General features: G+C 41.7%; 1 protein-coding gene across 1 annotated transcript in view; it reads right to left on the bottom strand.

Moving 5' to 3' along the window:
- Positions 1-2,404: 2,404 nt before the first annotated feature.
- DNAJC7 (DnaJ heat shock protein family (Hsp40) member C7) overlaps positions 2,405-21,081 on the bottom strand; it is a 49,458-nt gene continuing 30,781 nt past the window's right edge. The window contains exons 9-14 of the mRNA XM_085850837.1: positions 19,695-19,786; positions 19,522-19,595; positions 17,120-17,266; positions 8,729-8,878; positions 7,285-7,356; positions 2,405-4,092 (exon numbers count right to left, since the gene is read on the bottom strand). Of these exons, the coding sequence (XP_085706963.1) occupies positions 4,055-4,092; positions 7,285-7,356; positions 8,729-8,878; positions 17,120-17,266; positions 19,522-19,595; positions 19,695-19,786 (573 nt within the window). The 3' untranslated portion in view covers positions 2,405-4,054. The remainder of the gene's footprint in view (positions 4,093-7,284; positions 7,357-8,728; positions 8,879-17,119; positions 17,267-19,521; positions 19,596-19,694; positions 19,787-21,081) is intronic.

Here is a 21,081-nt window from a genome sequence, read left to right as displayed (position 1 = left end):
GTGTGTGTGTGGGTGTGTGTGTGTGTGTGTGTGTGTGGTTCATAAAGCATAACATATTCTTTCTGCTAACTCCACTACCACCACCCCTCTCTCTTTGCCCCATACTTGCTCTACCCCCTCCCAATACAGTGCAGTACTCTCCTCCTGCATCTCTTCTCTCACTCTCCCCTCTCTGTCTGTCTCTGGACATATTCGGACGGTGATTATGTCTGGATGGTGTTTGTCTCCGGGCCATGTATATTGTGACAGGCAGAAAATGTATTTCAGACATCATTTTTTTTTTCAATCTTTATTGTTATTCTCTGCAGAATCATTATGATGAGACGATCTGAATCGTAGTTAAAGCTCCACCGCACCTCTGTCTTCCCTTCCTCTCACATCACAGTCTTCCCTTCCCCCATCTCTCCCCCCTCCAACCTTTAGTATTACCGTCAGCGAAGTGACGGGTGGTATTTGCTCGGAGTAAATAATCATATGAAAACTTACTCTTTGCCATGACAAGTCCCAAATATGACCTTCCTACCCATGTTAAGAAGCAACTGAACCCGATATGGTGTCTCCCTCTGAGAAGTCTGCCTAAATGTTGGTAATAACATCAGCTTTTCAATTAAAGACGTCCATTAACTAAATGACCAAGCCTTCCATGTACACACAAGGTAATCCTGCAAGTCAAAGTCCACTCACTGGCACAATGGTCCAAGGTTTGGGTGCAACGCCTTCGGTCTACAAACCTTCAGGCCTTGCACCAATCCATGTCCTTGGGAGTTTGCACTAGAAGAAGCTTTCAGCTTTTTGGGCAAGTTCAGAAAGTTCTCCAACTTTTTTGTTGTGCCGAGGCAACACCCTTTCTTATAGGTGTGTTTCCAAGTATTTTCGGCTTCTTGTAAAAGTTGTGTATGCGATTTTAGGGAACAATCCCTATCCAGCATACATCCATCCTTCTATTGGGACCATAGTCTGTGCAGAGCGTCGATGCTGCAAAGCAGTCTCCTGGGCTATTGGGCACAATCCTGGACAGGTCGCCACTCTGGCGCGAACAGCTCGATCATCCCAGCATGGTACTCATTTTGCCGACCTCAGACGGATGACAGGCCGAGTCAACCCCGCCAGGTATTAATTCAATGGGCCAGCAGAATTTGAACTCAGGACCCAAGGATCCCAAGCCCAGCACCTTAACCATTAAGCCAATACATTATGACCACTGACAGGTGAAGTGAATAACATTGATTAATTAATAACATTGAATGGCACCCACCTGTCAAGGGGTGGGATATATTTGGCAACAAGTGAACAGTCAGTTCTTGAAGTTGATGTGTTGGATACAGGAGAAATGGGCAGGAGTAAAGCCCTGAGTGACTTTGACAAGAGCCAAATTATGACCAGACAACTGGGTCAGAGAATCTCTGAAACGGCGAGGCTTGTGGGGTGCTCCCGGTCAGCAGTGGTGAGTACCTCCCGACAGTGGTCCGAAGAGGGACAAACCACAAACCGGCGACAGGGTGTTGGGCACACAAGGCTCATCGATGCACGAGGGCAACGAAGGCCATCCCGTCTGGTCCGAACCGACAAAAGGCTTACTGTGGCACGTCACAGAAAATTTTAGTGGTGGTCACGGGAGGAATGCGTCACAATCCAGTGCATCGCACCCTGCTGCATCGCCACAGACCGGTCAGAGTGCCCATGATGACCCCTGTCCACCATCGAAAGTGCCTACAATAGGCACACGAGCGTCGGAACTGGACCTTGGAGCAGTGGAAGAAGGTCGCCTGGTCTGATGAGTCCAGGTTTCTTTTACATCATGTGGATGGCCGTGTACCTGAGGAAGTGATGGCACCAGGATGCACTGTGGGAAGACGACAAGCCAGTGGAGGGAGTATGATGCTCTGGGCAATGTTCTGCTGGGAAATCCTGGGTCCGGCCATTCATGTGGATGCCAATTTGACACGTGTCACCGACCTAAACATCGTTGCAGACCAGGTACACCCCTTCATGGCAATGGTATTCCCTGATGGCAGTGGCCTCTTTCAGCAGGATAATGCATCCTGCCACACTGCACACATTGTTCAGGAACGGTTTGAGGAACATGATGAAGTGTTCACGGTGTTGCCCTGGGCTCCAGATCTCAATCCGATTGAGCATCTGTGGGATGTGCTGGACCGACAAGTCCGATCCATGCCGGCTCCACCTCGCAACTTACATTACTTGAAGGATCTGCTGCTAATGTTTTGGTGCCAGATACCACAGGACACCTTCAGAGGTCTTGTAGAGTCCATGCCTCGGCGGGTTGGCACTGTTTTGATGGCACACGGAGGACCAATAGCATATTAAGCAGGTGGTCATAATGTTTTGGCTCATCAGTGTATATTTACTCGCAACTCAAAGCATGAGCATGATTGAAGCAAAGCCTATTTGGTTCCATCTTTATTTATTTATTGCATGCCTGCTATAGTTACAAAGCGACAAATAAAGCAAGCAGAGCAGATGTAATAAATTGACTGCCTTGCCAGCAAACATTAATAAGCAATACAATGCAGATAAAGTCATTCAAACCCTCCCCCCCCCCCCACAACTACCATCACCCAAAACCCCAGGGCTGTCACGTGCGACCTCCTCGGGACGTCACAACATAACACACCCACCTTCATATACACAAATAGCATTACAAAGTTCTACAACGGCATTTTGTGTTCCAAGACTAAAGTCGGTGTTCACCCAACAAAACAAAAAACAAACAAACAAAAAAAAAATCCACCAAATCATGCAACAGTCAACAAATGAAACATTCATTACATGTTATTGCTGAAAATGCTTTAATACACCTATATATAAATATGCCGGTGGTTCCATTGGTAAAGACTGATGGAAAAACAAACAAACTGATTTTACAATCAATATTGCAATGAAACGTCACGTGGAAGTCCAGTCGAGTTAAAAATATAAAACTGAACGTGTTCAAAATGCAGGTAAATGTAAGATTTCTTTTTTGTTTGTTTCTATCATCTTCAGAATCTTTTGTTCTTCATTCATGTACAAATCACAGCAGAACAAATAAAGCACCCCGACCCACCCGTCCCCCAAAAAGAAGGATTAAAAATAAAAATAAAATAAAAACCAACAAAAAAAATTCCATTTGCACAACTGGGAAAAATAAATTTGTAAACCGGTTCCACAAGTAACACCCTTCGGAAAAGTTATAAGAAACACCCTTTCCAACCACCCACCTTCCCAAACGTCCCCCTTACTGAGTCAGATGGATTGGGGGTTAATGATTCTGACACGGTACTTGGTTTTGAATGAGATGCAGTTCACACTTTACGGAAAATAGACTGGGAAAATTTACGTTAAGCTTCAATCTGGCGAGAGAGGGGGGCCCGTGGGGGGGCGCGGTGACCATATTTGAAGCAACTGTCAGAGCAAGCCTAAAAGTTATACGAATAAACTAAAATACAGTGAAAGTTGATGATAAATAGACACCGGAGAACCACGAGTGCAGTGCAAGGCTTCCTCGTGGCAAATCAAAAACAGGAACACAAATCTCACATGCTTGCCCTTCACTGCAATCCGAGAAATCCTGGTGCTTCGGTATTTTATACAACGAGTTCGGGTGATGGACGAGATCTGAGAGGACAATTCGACTTCAAGACCCAAACCAGTAGCCTTCAAGGGCATATTTTCACTGCGTCCTCCACTGCATATTGCCTTCAAGGGTATGGAACCACCTTCATCCACACGTATTCAGTGGAGAGTACCCTGTAGCATCCTTTCAATGGAAAACCAGGATGTTGAAAATCTGCATGGCCACCATTAACCGCTGCCCTCTCCGTTGGACGAATGACGTAAAAGAAGTAGGGAGTGGGGTAGATAAAGGAAGCGATGCTGTACTCAATGAAACAAATATTAAACAGCACACAAATAGTCTTTGCAGGAAGATGGATCAATCATTATTGCAAAACTTGACAAATATATATTACTGCATTGCAAGCTACAGTAAAGGCAGGTAAATAAAGTAAAATGGAAGGCGAACATGTGCTCTCGTTGGCAAATCGAAAAATCATCAGCCAAAGTGGAAGTAGAAGTTTCCAGGGCCCGAGGCTGCAGCAGAGCAAGGAAGGAGTGTGGGGAGAACGGGGTTTGAACATGTATGAAGTGAAGAAATACATAAAGAAAGTAAATAATGAAAATGCAGACAAATCTGCTCGAGAATCAGACTTGGTGGCGTAATGGTTAGAGCGTCCGATCCAAGCCTGGTCGACGGTGGCTCAAACCTTGGCCGAGTCACACCGAATACTTTAAAACTAGGATGTGCTGCTTCCTTGCTCGATGGATAGCATTTAAAGGATAGAGAGATCATGGAGAAACAAGAAGAGGTTAGCATCCATGGGGAAGAGGAAATTCATCAATTGCCACGCTGAGTGCGGCGAGAAAAGACAGCCATAAAAGACCCATACCCAGAATGCCCTGGGAAATGAAGTCCCTTCCCCCAAGTTTGATGGCTGCTGTGTTTGTCTCATGCATGTATTTGTCTGTGTGTACGTCTTTGTGTGTGCAGTTCCGACGTGCCGAAGACCCAATAAAAATAAATAAATAAAATCAAGTCAATGTATTGCTTTAGTCGTATGTCATGCGCTATGTATGGCCTATGTGATGCAATTTGACCGACTATACACGTGATGGAATTTTTCAGAGAAAAACAATCGATTTCAAAGATGAGAGTTATAGACATGAACAATGATAAGGGGGTGATAAAACGAAAAGGAGAAGGGGCAAGGAAGGAGATGGGCAGATAACACAAGATGCTGGAGAAGAATAATGAGCTTGTTAAAGAATAATAATTTTTTTTTTCTCTTTTGGTTGGTGTATGCCCAAAATAAATCATAGAAAACCATCAGGTTTTAAAATCCCATAATGCTCTCCATCACATTGCTATGACTGGAAGCACTCGCTCCCTACGGGAGCCGTCAATGGGGTCATGTTATTATATTTATGCTGATTTTACTGCAAGGGGTCCCAGGATGACACACCCCAAAAATGGTTGCGATCGGTTCAGCCGTTTTTTGCGGTACCTGGGAACGGACAGACGGACAGGCGGTGAATTATAGAAAGATACTGCCATGGCCAAAAATATTGGCACCCTTGCACTTTTTCAAAATAACTCAATTTTCTCTAAAAATAAAACTTGAAATTGACAAAAGTATTTGGTCTCCACAATTATTTATTTCACTGTTAATATTACAGAACCTTTGTTTTTCATTCAGAACTTAATATATCCTTTTAAATCATAAAATAAAAAGAAATGGCATTGACAAAATTATTGACACCCTTGACTTAATATTTGGTATCACAGCCTTAGGACAAAATAACTGCAGTCAAGCACTTCCTGTATCCATGAATAAGCTTCGTACATCTCTCGACTGGTCGTTTGTCCCACTCTTCTTGTGCAAACTGCTCCAGTTCTCCCAGATTTGAAGGGTGTCTTCTCTCAACTGCTATTTTTAGATCTCCCCACAGGTGTTCAATTGGATTTAGACCGATTCATTGCTGGCTACTTCAGAACAGTCCAGCATTTTGTTTTGAACCATTCCTGGGTGCTTTTTAAAGTGTGTTTGGGGTCATCGTCCTGCTGCAAGACCCATGACCTTCGACTGAAAACCAGCTTTCTGACACTGGGTTGAACATTGTGCTCCAAAATGCCTCTTTGGTAATCTGATTTCATGATGCAGTGCACACATTCAAGGCAGCCAGTGGCAGAGGCAGCACAGCAACCCCAAAACATCACTGAACCTCCTCCATGTTTGACTGTAGGGTAGGTGTTCTTTTCTTTAAAGGCTTCATTTTGTTTTTTGTAAACATAGAGATGATGTGCTTTATCAAAAAGCTCTAATTTGGTCTCATCTGTCCAAAGGACATTTTCCCAGAAGGATTTTGGCTTGTTCAGGTGTGTTTTGGCAAACTCCAGTCAGGCTTTCTTATGTCTCTCTCTCAGCAGTGGGGTCCTCCTGGTCTCTTACCATAGAACCCCTTTTCATTGAGTTGGCGACGGATGGTGCGAGTTGAAACTGCCGTACCTTGTGTTTGAAGGTCAGCTTGAAACTGTTTGGCAGTTGATCGAGGTGCTTTCTCCACCATTCGAACAATCCTTTGTGACAATCTTCGATCAAGTTTTCTCTTGCAGCCACGTCCAGGGAGGTTGGCTACAGTGCCATGGGCCTTAAACTTCCTGATAACATTGCGTACGGTGGACACAGGAACACCAAGGTCTCTGGAGATGAGCTTGTAGTGTTGAGATTGTCCATGCTTGGCTACAATGTTATGTCTTACCTCCTCAGACAATTCTCTGGTTTTCTTTCTTTTCTCCAAGGTCATTATGGTACACACAGTGACACAAAACAGCAGAATGACTCCTTTTCTCCATTCAAACTGGTTAAATGAGTGATTTTTATATTGTAGGCACCTACAACTCACCATAGGTGAGTTCAATTCCAAAGTAAAGGAGAATCGCCTGCTTGAAATCTAATTATTTCTAACAACTTCTAAAAAAGGTGCCAATAATATTGTCCGGGCCATTTTCGGAATTTCTGTGTGGAATAAGCGAAGATCTCGTAATTTTTTTTCCAGCTTTTTGTTTTGTTCCACTGCAAACCAAAGAAATACATATGTGGATACCAAAGGATTATTTAATTTCAACAATTTCCTCGAAGAAATGGTGTATTATTTGAAAAAAGTGCAAAGGTGCCAATATTTTTGGCCACGACAGTAAATGCCCGCAGTCTTTGGATGACTCAATCGCTCATCTCCTGGCATGCACAGAGCCGTAGTTACAGTAGTTACAGTTGTAACTCGTATGGCATTCGGTGGAACACATACCTCTGCCAGGCTGAACAGTTTACATTTTGTATCCCAACGATCGGCCGGATCTGCATCCGGACCTTAACCAGAATCGAATAGACTTGTTCTTGTCACCTCCCCAACTCATCCACAAAGTTTCGTCCAAATCAATCCCCCAACCTTTTGAGATATCTTGCTATATATCGTTTTTGGCCCCATCTCTCAACTGTGAAGAATCACTTAAAAACATTCCAGTATCCAGATCCGGATCTTCCCCAAAATGTAATTGATCCTCGTCTCACACCCAACCTGTCCACCAAGTTTCATCCGAATCCGTCCATAACTTTTTGAGATATCCTGCTCACAGACAAATAAACAAACAGGGATGAAAACAACCTCCATCCACCTTCAGTGGTGGAGATGATAACTAGAAAAGTGTCCATATGGAGGGCTGCTTACTTTCAAAACTGAAGTTGCCACCAGAAGCTGAAGGCCCAAAGAACGTGCGAAAGATGGTGTTTGCATCAAAGTCTGCAAAAGAAGCATTCCGTAAAACTGGCACATAAACAACACGTTCAGTGGATATTTATCGTCACATCGGCAGCGACCATTTTGTTTGATTCTTATTCACAACCGCGCGGATCAATTCAGTAGCATTTTGCAAATTACAGACAAGTGTTTGTGTGTGCGCGCACGCGCGCGAGTGCTCATGTTCCATTCAAAACCAATTGCAATATTTATTTTGTCGTGATCCTAAATAAACATCCCTTGTGATGCCATCACAAGGCATGTCATTGTGCAAGGAGTTGTTTTCCCACAAAAGCACACTCTTGTTACATCGAATATCTTATTGTGAATGTGTTTTTGATTATACAAGCAGAGTACAGTAATTCAAAGTTTAAGCATTTGTGGACTGGAATGGCTTGGGTGTAAAGAGGGAGGGGGGTGAGGATAAGGGGAAGGGGGGGGGGGTAATGAATAAAGTTATGTTTATACAGGAAATGTATGCAGTGCGTATTACAATTCGTGTTCACACTTGTATTTTGAAAAAACAACAATCACTTCAAACAATAAAGTGAATTTTTAGAATAGGAGAGTTGTTTGGAGGCTGGGGTAAAACGACGGAGTGATAAGCTGCTCACGAGATCATTTATGATTGTTTTTGGACAGTCCATTGAGTCTTCGTCGTCTCCTTCAATTTGGTTTTTATTTTGCCATTTGTACCTCGTTATTATGCATTTGCACACAAAGATGTTAAATTATATTTATTGCTCAACAAAAAGCTTGCTTTAATTCACTTTAACTTTTATGTATATATATATATATATATATATATATATATATATATATATATATATATATATATATATATATATATATATATATATATATATATATATATATACATATACACATATACATATATATACACACACATGTTCCAGTGCAGAGAGTGCAACTGGAATCATCAGGCCACATAACGACGAGATATTATACATGTACGTAAGCAGTATGCATATTTTTGCTTCAACGTATATACATAACCCAGGTAATTTTTTTTGATTTGAGAGTGATTGAGGCAGCAGTCTGTTGCCTATACACCGCCCAAAAGGGATGTGTCAGAATAACACGTTGCACGTTGGGCAGGTACTCTGCGAGTCAGCTGAATTGTGCCATCCATGATGGAGAAATAAACAAAACCATAAGGCTGGCTGCAGAACTTCCATTTATGATCTTGACCATTATTTGTGCATCAACAATAAAAACAGCAAAGTAAAACCATAGAATGAAACATTATACATCAAAGCACTTTCAAGTCATCAATATACCACAGGGATGAAGAGGAATTAGGGGTGGGAAGAAGAAGTGCTCTTGCAACAATAAGGTCTGATGTCAACACTACCTTTAAGGCCGACCTCATCATCGAGATCCTGCCCGTTGTCGAAGCGCTCCCGCTTTTTGGGGTCGGCGAGAACACTGAACGCTTCACCCACCTCCTTGAATTTCTTCTCCTCTGCTTTTTGAAACTCTGGAGACGCACTGCTGTGCCTGTCTGCACATGACACACACACACAGAAATGTGGAAACAAACTCGAACAAGGTCACACAATCAAACCTGAAAAAGGTCGATTATAAATTTGGTCGAAATGCGCGGTTTTGAATTCATTCTTCACATTCACACGAGTGCTCAATTTACCCATGCTAATGGTATGCAAACAATGTGAAGCATTAATCCATCCTGGTCTTTCTTATTTTGTTGATCTATCTTGAACTCTTGTCAATTATATTTCAACTTACATCTTTGCACTTACCAGCAAATAATACATATACAGGCAGCCCAGCCCCCGACTTCCGAACGGGTGACATTCCTGAACTTCGTTTGGAAGTCGAATTGTTCGCAACTCGAAAATTGCCTTTTTCACGAGAACATAGCATTTAATCATCTCCACCCATGCTGAATGGACGAATCTTGACGACTTTTCACCGTGCCGAGATCACAGCTTTTGGCCATTCTTCCTGCGTGCTGTGCTGGACACAGGGTCCTGCAACTTTCTTCGCCGCATGAGACCGTGAGTGGATGTTCAAGACATGAAAGCAGATATCGAACTGCTGTTCCACTTCACCAGTAGGTACTCCGTCTCATCTTCCCCTGTGGTGTTTTTATGTGAAATGAATGGGCTTAAACCTTAAATAATTTGATTCCCCACTGATCTTTCCTGTTCGTTTTTTTTTTCTTCCCTTCTTCGTTATCATGGTATATCCAATGGGTGCTGATCCTTTCATATACTCGAGAATTTGCTGCTTATCCTTCACCATGGTCTCAATCGTTGATCGACTGAGGTCTAAATATCAACGACACCCTGAGTTATTGGAAATTTAAAAGACCTCTGACTGCATTTATTTTAAAGGCATTTCATTCATAAGTACGGGTGTTCGTAAGTAAAGGGCTGCCTGTATATACAGGTAGTGGACAAAAAAAGTGGAAACACCTGGGTAAATGAGGGACAGCAAGCAAAAGCTTCCATACAGGTGTGGACTGCAAGATAATTAAGCAAATAACATCCCAGCATGCTTCGGGTCATGAATAAATATGCTGCATAGGCCTGGTTGCCCATAACTATGGTCGCATGGCTGCAAGATGAGACCCCAATGCCCCCATCCACAGAGCATGTGTGGTTGCCCAATGGTTTGATGAGCATGACACTGATCTTATCTACATGTCACGGCCTTCTCAATCAACAGACCTGAACCCAATTGTGCATTTATGTGGTATTCTGGAACGACACCGGAGACAGCGTTTTCCACCTCTATCAAACAGGTGTGAGTCAATCGACTTTCTCATGGAAGGATGGTGCCGAACCCTCCTGTAGAATTCCAGACGCTGGTGGATTCTTTGCCATTGCGCATACAGACCGAACTGGCAGCATTTGGTGGCCCAATGCTCAATGTAGTGACTTTATATTGACACTTCTATTTTTCTGTTCACAACCTGTGTAGGTGTCAATATATACATATATGTGCAGTGCCTGCACTGTCACTGAACAACTGACTCCCACAAACTTTTGTTAAATCATACCAAACTTCCAGGCTGCACCAAGGGTTTTAATTTAATTCTATTTTTTATTCTAACTTAAATCTTCAACTTCAATTGCTTATGAAAATGTAATTAATCATTAATATTACAATTTCATTTGCAAAATAAATGTTTGAATTATGCTTCATACAAATCATGACAACACGGCAACTCGCTTACTTATCCTCAGTTAAAACAAGCCTGTCTCTCTCGTGATGTGTGTTGAATTGTGTGGAGGTGCGGTGTTCTATAAAGCATGGCGGTTACATTTTAAAAACGTGGAGAGGCGTTTTGAATTACATGGTGGTGTTTGTTCCAATGCAGAGATGTGTGGTGAGGCAAGCGTAGCGAGCTGATCCACGCTTATACCGTGCCTATAGAAAGTATACACCCCCTTTCAAAATCTTCACCTTTTGTTGGCCAAAAGCCTTGAATTAAATTGCATCAAATCAAACTATTTCCACCTATATTTACACATCATAACCCACGACTTCTAAGTGAAAAACAAATTCTAAAAATTTCAGAAAATAAATTAAAAATACCAAACTAGAATATCTTGATTGGCTAAGTGTTCATCCCCCTTATAATAGCAACTGTAAATTAGCTCAGGTGTAACCAATCACCTTAAAAATCACACACCAGTGTTAAATTGTCATGATTCTGATTATTTCAGAATAAAATCAGCTGTTCCTGTAAGTTTCCTCTGCTGGGTTGTGCATTTCACAGCAAAGACTCAACCATGAGCACCAAGGAGCTTTCAAAAGACCTCTGGGATAAAGTTGTGGAAAGGCACAGATCAGAGGATGGGTATAAAATATTTCAAAGGCCTTAAATATCCCTTGGAGCACAGTCAAGACAATAATTAAGAAGTGGAAGACATATGGTACCACCAAGACCCTGCCTAGATCAGGCCATCCATCTAAACTGGGTGACAAAGCAAGGAGACTGATCAGAGAAGCCACCAAGAGGCCAATGGCAACGTTGAAAGAACTACATGTCTTTATGGCAAAGACTGGTCACTGTGTGCATGTGACAACAATATCCCAAACACTCCACAAGTCTGGCCTCCATGGTAGAGAAGGAAGCCATTAATCAGAAAAGCCCACCTTGAGTCCCGTTTGAGGATGGAAAAAACCACTCCAGAGATAATGAAGCAATGTGGCAAAAAGTTTTGTGGTCTGACAAAATCAAGATGGAACTTTTTGGCGTAAATTCAAAACGTTACGTTTGGTGCAAACCCAACAGAGCACACAGAGCATATGTGGAAACCAAAAGATTGTTTAATTTCAACAATTTTCTGGAAGAAATGGTCCATCATTTGAAAAAGGTGCAAGGATGCCAATATATTAGCAAAGTAACCCAGCGCTGCCAAGCAATGCCGGGTCCCTTCTCTAACCCCTCCCCCCTCATCCCCCCCTTCTGCTGACTTGAACCACACCCCTTCTCCCACGCCTTCTGCTGACCTACACCTTTCCCTCTGGGTCCCACCCCGCTCCCTTTCTCCACGATGGAATTTTTGCAGGGTGTATATTTGGAGAAGTTAGCTCAGGTAGTAATCGTTTTTCTGCAAACTTTACTTTAACCCTTGAGTTATGTCATGAGATGAGCAGTACAATTATCTTTAAATCTTTGTATAGATTGTGTTTGCACTATTTTCAGTTTTTGAGTAATTAGCAATTAACACATTTGATAGGTCAAGTGACTCCTTCGCCAAACTTACTGATTGGTCTCATGTCTTAAGTTATTTTTCACAGCTGATACCATATTTGTGTCACCGACAGTGACAAAATAAAATCCGCTTTCGAATCCTACCAACCTCTAACTTTGAGCAATACGTGGATGGTTCCGAATGGGAGAAATCATTGCAGATTTACCAACGTCTGCACGAAGCAGCCGAAGGCTCCAGTTCAACTATGGCTACCCACATGTTCCATGGCAGCATGAGCTCGTTTGAGAAATTCAAAAGGGGATTCAGCCTCCATAATGTAAAATTAGTCGGGGAAGTAACATCGACCGACCATGATGCTGTGAAAAAATTACACACCGCAGCTCATGGCACCAATTGAGGTGAAGGGATTTATGCCGCAGCAGGTTTTTAATGCCGAGACGGGATTATTCTGGAAGAGGATACCATCTCGTACCTACCTCTCCAAGCGGAAAAGATCTCCTCCGGGGTTAACGGATCGTCTTACCCTTCTTCGATGTGGTATTGCTGCAGGAGACATCGTGGTAAAGCTAATGCTGCTCTTCCGATTGCTGAATCCCTCTCCTCCTTCTCCCCCCCATCCAACAACATCATCATCCCGAGCTAAATCTTGTGTTTTCTATTTACGGCAGAGTACAGTACGAGTACAAACTGTAATGTTCTTACCCTCACCCATCTCGCTCGTTTTGTAAAAATCACCTCGCTGTATTGGAATAAATTTAAAATCTAAAAGTCTTGTTTTATTAATCCGCCCATGCTGGACTTAGTCCGAAACAGGGGCTTATGGATTTGGTCTCGATTTTCGTGTGCATGCGTGCATCCACATTATCTCAGACAAGTATGGACTGATTTTATTTGTATTGGCACAAGGACAACACATGATGGCATACATATGCACATCATTTTGTTTTGGGATGTGATCAAAGATGACCGACTGGTGGCCATTTTAGTTGAAAAAATAAATGAAAAATAAATAAATAAATAATAATAAAAAAAAAACTTGTGTCAAACTCGTCCTCAACCATTTCTCAGACATGCATGCACCGATGTGGTTCAAACTTGGCACACAGACAATGAATGATGGCTTACATGTGCACGTCATTTTATTTTTTGGTGGCAATTTTAGTTGCACACAAGTCTGGAGACGGCAATGGTTCATGAGCGGTATTTGACGTTGTAGATTGTTGCAGAAGTCAAGGATGAGACAATGTGATAATGCTTGACCAAATTATAAAAATGATCAACATGATGTGGTACGGGTGATGGGTTATTAGCTGCAAAATGTCGAAAACCCGGTTTTGTTCAACAACTTAAAAAATTTTACCTTTGCATAACCTTTAAAGGTCACAAAACAATGTTGTGGACATTAAAATAAGGAAACAGGATACGTGCTATAGCTTAATGGAGTTAGTTCGTCGAAGGTCAAAAACCCGGTTCGATTCCCACAACTTTGAAAATTTGACCTTTGTGAACTTTAAAGGTCAAAGGTCAAGGATTATGACCTTTGGTGCAAAACTTTCTCTGGAAGATTCCAGGAACAATATAACGTCATATAGGCTATATAGCATTTCACACTCCTTAGATTACACTGAACAACAAATTTAAAAATTTTTTTTTTACTGGAGATGTGTAAAGTGATTAAGACTAATTTGGGTACGCTGATTTCAAAAATCATAACCGTTTTGCTGTATCACGTCAGGATTTTCAGGAACAGAAATATTCCCATTGCCTAGAAGTCAGGATTTCAATGAAATTTACATATGTCTTTAACATGTCTATTTCGTACAATTGTTGTTAACTTGTGTTATATTTCTTTCTTTCAGATAAAGATGAGTAGGCGTTCCTGTACCAATCATCCTGACAACTTCTGTTATGTCTGTGGTCGGTATACCAAAAAAGATCAACAGCGAAGTATATCTACAGCAGTGAAAATGAAGGCCACCTACTTTCACTACCTCGGGTGTAAGGTGGGGGACCAAGAACAGAGCTGGGCACCACACATCTGCTGCACAAGCTGTCACACAACCTTGACTCAGTGGTTGGTGGGCAAGCGCGCGAGCATGCCATTTGCGGTGCCCATGATATGGCGTGAGCCGCAGAATCATCATGATGATTGTTATTTCTGCTGCACAAGCATCGCCGGCTTCAACAAGAAGAATAAAGGTCACATCAAGTACGCTGACTGCGTCTCTGCTCGTAAACCTGTGCCTCATGATGACGAGAACCCCGTTCCAACACCTCCAGCTGATCAGAACATAGCTGTAAGCAGTGGTGAAGAGGATGGTGATGATGAACCTTTTGAACCCGACACTCAAGAATCACACCTTCTGAACCAGGGAGACTTAAATGATCTTGTAAGAGATCTCTCGCTGTCAAAGGCGAAGGCAGAGCTGCTTGGATCAAGGCTGCAGCAGTGGAATCTACTTGAACCTAACACCAAGATATCCTTGTTCAGAGCACGTCACAGAGACATGGCTGAGTTCTTTGAGATGGAAGACACGATGACATTCTGCAGTGACATCAACGGTCTGTTGAAAGAACTTGGGTGTGATCACGATCCTGCAGACTGGCGCCTCTTCATCGACTCGGGAAGAACAGCTTGAAGGCTGTTTTGCTCCACAATGGCAACGAGAAACCATCAGTCCCACTGGCTCACGCGTTCGGCATGACAGAGACCTATGAGACTATGCGGCAGCTGCTTGATTCCATCAAGTACAATGACTTCAACTGGCACATCTGCGGAGACTTGAAAGTGGTGGCGCTGTTGTTAGGGCTGCAGTCAGGCTACACGAAATACATGTGCTTCCTTTGTCTCTGGGATAGCAGAGACGACAAGAATCACTGGACGAAGAAAGATTGGGAAGAGCGAAAAGAGCATGTACCTGGTCGACACAACGTGAAACATGTCGCCCTTGTCGACCCAGCCAAGGTTTTCCTTCCACCACACCACATAAAGCTCGGCTTGATGAAAAGTTTTGTACGGGCAATGGATCTGAATGTGCGTGGGTTTTTATACCTCAAGGAAAAGTTTGGCAACACCTTGTCGGAGGCCAAGATCAAGGCTGGTGTCTTTGTTGGACCGCAAATCCGACAGATTATGAAGGACGAAACTTTTCCGACAACTCTAAACCCCAAAGAGCTGGCAGCGTGGAGGAGCTTCAAAGCTGTGACGGACAACTTCTTGGGGAACGAGCGCGCGGACAACTATGAAGAAATAGTGCAGCAGCTTCTGGAGTCCTTCAGGAAACTTGGCTCCAGGATGTCCCTGAAAATCCATTTCCTACACCAGCACCTGAACTTCTTCCCTGACAACTTGGGAGCAGTCTCGGACGAGCACGGCGAGCGATTCCACCAAGAGATTTCACTCATGGAGACGCGTTACCAAGGGCGGCACAACCCGAACATGATGGGCGATTTCTGCTGGTTCCTGCATCGTGAAACTGACACAGAGCAGCACAAACGCAAAGCCAAATGCCTAAAGCATTTTTAATTACATTCTAGTGGAGTTTTTCTGTAATTTCTATAATTTTGAAGCATTCATGATGAAATAAATGAATTTTTGTAAATTTCATTGAAATCCTGACTTCTAAGCAATGGGAATATTTCTGTTACTGAAAATCCTGACGTGATACAGCAAAACGGTTATGATTTTTGAAATCAGCGTACCCAAATTAGTCTAAATCACTTTACACATCTCCAGTAAAAAAATTTTGTTGTTCAGTGTTATCCATACTTTGATGAAATCAGCGTAAAAACAAACTTGAAGGGGGCGCCACGGGCAAGGTGTTCGAGATAGAGCAAAATGGTTTCAAGACTTGAGGTGGGGAATGACCAAGATTGTGCATAAAAAATATTGTCATCCGAGCTCTCAATACAAAGTTTGGGTGGTCATATGATTTTTATGTCAAAATTCGCAATTTTCTAAGTTTGTGACCTTGTGACCTTGACCTTGGGACGAAAATGAAAATAAATAAATAAATAAATAAATAAATAAAATCAAGCTCCGTGGGGCTATGCAGGTGCCATTGGGCTGACCAAATACCGAAACCCCTGCCAGATTCGACAAACCCCTCGGAGAAGATGCAAATTGAAATAGGCTACCCCCTAAAAACATGTTTTTTGGGCGTGGCTCCACCCATAATGGGTGCACCACGCCCATTCTCAGGAAAACAACTAAATCATGATATAAACCTCCCACCAAAACTTTATCAGGATTGAATCAAAACCCACGGAGCTATGCTCGGGACTGACAGACAGAGACAGACAGAGACAGACACACACCAATAACGAATATAGTGGTCACTTACTTTTTCGTGAACCAATAAACATTGGCTCGCCCTTTAATTCCAGACATCAAAATTACTAAAACAATGGGGGCTATGACATTTTAAGTCTTTTTTAAACTTATAATGTTATTTTCCTGTTCATATACAATTGCATTCCTTCATCCCCAAGGTGATTAATAGTGGACATGAGGGGATGGAATTGTCCCCAATTATAGTCCTCATGGGGGTCGGGATTGTCCCCGCATTGGGGGGTGGGGAGACCCCCTCGTGGACAGGCCCTCGTTGCTCCTATGGTTGGCAGTGAGTGTCCCGGAAGCAGCGGGGGAAAGAGAGTGGTATCTTTATACGAGGGTATCTACGACCGGTAGGTCACCCAGATGGGCAGAGCATTGGTATGGTTCCGAGGACATGGGTTTGATTACCGGTCTGGGCGTTTTTCCACATATACTTATGCATCTCGTTGTGCTTTTTCCACATATACTTATGTTTTTCCACATATACTTATGTTTGTTTCCTGTTAATTTATAATTGAATTACGAGTAGATAAAGAAATAAATAAATAAATAAATAAATAAACCAGAGTGACAAGAAGGCAGAAACCATCAAATACATTCACATTTCAATTAATACAAATAAAAATATAATAAATTTTAAAATATAAATAAATGCAAGAAAATGAATGATAATGTAAAGATGAGAATTAATTAGGGCAAGTGGTGTTGTCATTACCGGGATGGTGCATGAGAGCACGTTTGCGGTATGCCTTCTTGATGTCTTCCTCCGAAGCAGTGCGCCCAACACCCAGGATCTTGTAATAATCCTTGCGTTTGCTCTTCTTCAGCTGCAATTTAGCATCCTGCAACAACCGCCTGTTCTCTGCAGGAAAATGCACACATCAACGTGATTCTCAAAATTTCAAGGGTCAACGGAAACTAAACGAGATGCAAATAAAATTGTGACAAATATGATCGATCGATATGCTTGTCAACCCACGATTCCACGGAGCCTGCCAGGATGGTCTAGAGATACGCACACTCGCCTCTAAGCTATCTAGCCTGGGTTTGAATCGCGACCCAATTATAAACTGTCATCCTGGTGTTACACAGGCAGGGTGAATCATCCATGTGTGCGCCGTCCTTCGGATCGACGTTAAACTTGGCTTCCCATCTGCCGGCATTAGTTGCGGATGTTAAAGATCCCATGGTGTCCTTCGTGAAGAGTCGGCGAGTCATCGCTGGTTACACATTCAAATTACAAATTCCTGCCCTAACCAGCAGGGGGGATCTGAATCAGCGGAGCAGCCATGCCCCCAGACAATTATGCCACCCCGCAGCCTTGTGCTGCGTACATACGAAGAACCGTTACACTTTATCTCAAGTATAGGTCACATGAGAGAGAAGAGAAATAGAAAAGAGACGTCAGATGCTTCTAACTTATTATGGTTTGAAAAATGATTTTCAAAGGGCATGTAACCTTTGACCTGTTGAACCCCATTGAATCTGTTCCCATACTTGTAAACCATTGAATGGATTTCAACCAAACTTGGCACAAGTTATTGCGGTGCCAAAATGATTTTCAATTAAATGGCACACAACCTTCGACCTTATGAACTAAAAATCGAATCAGTTTGTCTTTATATTACAGTCCATATCATACTTGGGCCAAGTTTGGTTGAAATCCCTTCGATAGATCACAAGTTATCGTGGGAACAAAAACAAAAACAGATAATGGACCGACGGACAACCCAAAAACAAAAAACGCCTCATGCCTTCAGCTGCCTATAAAAGCATGGTTTCGATGCAAAAATTGTGCAAGGACAAGATGCAACGTTTAGCTTGCTCTTCTGAATGAAGGAGCTTCAAGATAAGTTATGGAAACCTCTGGTGCAAAGCTATTTGTATATTATTTGTACTTTGTATGTATTTGTTCCCAAGTTATATTATTTGTACAAACAAATATAATTTCGATGCAATTTGTGGATGGTTCCGAAAGACAGTTTTCCTTTTCCCACGATAATCTGCACGTACTGTATACAGATTCGCCAAGGCACAAACTGGTCCATTTTCAATCATGAAAAATTCACACATCTGATCCTTCAAACGCACCAATAAGACTGGGAAAGGAAATCACGACCCCGACAAGCAAGGGTGAGTTTTTGGCACCATGTCAAACAGAAAGCACCGCAGTATCCCCACCGAGATCCCACAGATGCATTTGCTTGCAAAATAATTCAAACAGAATCCTGCCACCTTTTAAAGTGCAGAATAATTGACTTGATGCTTCAAACACAAATTGCATGATACAGTCTTGTTTACCACTTGTGGAATGAGAACGTTATTATTCTTTTTTTGGTATGCAGGAAAGCTAACCTTGTTCCGAGCAGGGAGAGAATAAAACCAGAGTTGGTGTCAAAGCCACCCAATCCGGTGGCATTTATACATTGTAGCAATGTATAATCCGCCTGTGGCAATCCCCGTTTATACATTTATAGTTTTTAAAAGACGAGTCTAATAATTAATATTTTTTATAAAGCATTGCAGTGAAGTCTGATCCAAATAATTTTAAAGCAATATATGTATTTGTATATCGTAATCAGTAACGAGCGCAAGCGAGCACAATATACGCCCAAACAAGAAGGTATACACAGAATTGTGCTACTACATGGAAAACAGCAACCACTTTAGATGACGAACGTATGTCGCGACACACCGTCTCCACAGTCTGTACCTATGCACCAAATATGAAACGTGAAAGTTGAAAACTTTGGGAGTTAGAGTGCGGACAGGAACGGACGGACAGACAGACACAGACGGACGGACGACACATACATATATATATATATATATATATATATATATATATATATATATATATATATATATATATATATATATATATATATATATATATATATATATATATATATATATATATATATATATATAGGGCGTATAAAAAAATAGTGTGGTAGATAAAAACATTAGAAAGGAAAAAAAGAACTTGCACCAAAAATTTAAACATTTTTCAGGCTCACGCCGGGGGTATCGCTATAGCTCTCTGTTCTTCGAACAGGCGAGCTAACAAGTGTGTATGCACTTTTTAAAATTAAAGGTAACACAAGAAGCTGTTACCTTGTGAGCCCTCCATGGTACAAATTTTCTCATAATCTTTAACTGCATCTTCATAGTTCTCAATCCTCATATAGCTGAAAGGAAAGAGGTGAAAAACTTTATGATGCAAGGCTGGACAAGCAAATGCACAAAGCAAAGTAGAGTAGTCCTCAAAGCTGAAAGGTCATGCCCACCACTGTGCTCGACGGTGATAAGCCTTAATGTAAGACTCATCAAGTTGGATTGCAGAGCTGCAATCTTGTGCTGCCTGATCGATGGACTTCAACTGCAACACACGATGACCTCCAAGATCCAAAAACTTGTACACAGGTCCTCTAAACTTCACAAACAATATTTGTACTTATATACAGGCCGAAGACCCCGGGTCAATGACAGCAAGGGCTGGTTCGAGAACTTCAAAAGCAGATTCGGCCTCCATAATGTAAAATTTGTTGGGTAAGCAGCATTGGCAGACCATGATTTCGGAGAATTACCCCCCACAGCTCATGGAACTAATTGAGGCGAAGAGATTTATTCTAGAGCAGGTCTTTAATGCCGACGAGACGGGATTATGCTAGAAGAGGATGCCATCTCATACCTTCCTGTCCAAGCAGAAAAGATCTGCACTGGGGTTAAAGGTGGCTAAAGATCAGCTTACCATTCTAATGCAATGCAGCAACGTGGCAATGTGCAGGGCAATGTAGCAACACAGGAGGCGACTTCATTATAAAGCCAATGCTGCTCTTCTGATCGCTGAATCCCCCTCCCCGCTCTAGCAGCATCATCATCATCATCCCGAGTAAAGTCTTGTGATTTATATTTACAGCAGAGCGCGTAATATTTTGACCCTCACTTACCTCAATGTTTTGTAATAAATTAAATAGGTAAAAGGCTTGCATTTTTTGTATATTTTAATGTCAACATGATTATATTATATATATATATATATATATATATATATATATATATATATATATATATATATATATATATATATATATATATATATATATATATATGCATGTATGTATGTATGTTGAGCCTGGTGTGGCTTAGTGGATATGGTGGTGGCTTGGGATCCTCAGGGTCCTGAGTTCGAGCCCCGCTGGCCGCTGAGTTAGCATCAGGGGGGTTGACTCAGCCTGTCATCCTTCCGAAGGTCGGCGAAATGAGCACCAGTACACTGGTAATTATCCCTGCAGGGTCGAAGGTGACTAAAGGGTTGGCGTCAGGAAGGGCATCCGGCTGTAAAAACATTGCCACAAGAAAGGGTACCATGAGTGGAGCCCGCAAAAAGGCTTTCAAATGGTATGATGCATATATATATATATATATATATATATATATATATATATATATATATATATATATACATATATATATATATATACATATATATATACATATACATATATATATATATATATATATATATATATATATATATATATATACATATATATATATATATATATATACATACATATATATATATATATACATACATATATATATATATATATATACATATATATATATACATATATGCATGCCGAGTGTTGGCTTAATGGTTAGGTTGGT

The sequence above is a fragment of the Eptatretus burgeri genome, chromosome 13, assembly GCF_056783735.1.
Source record: "Eptatretus burgeri isolate ZD-2024b chromosome 13, Ebu_testis_v1, whole genome shotgun sequence".
NCBI classification, from domain to species: domain Eukaryota; kingdom Metazoa; phylum Chordata; class Myxini; order Myxiniformes; family Myxinidae; genus Eptatretus; species Eptatretus burgeri.
This window is presented reverse-complemented; position numbering and strand designations above follow the sequence as displayed.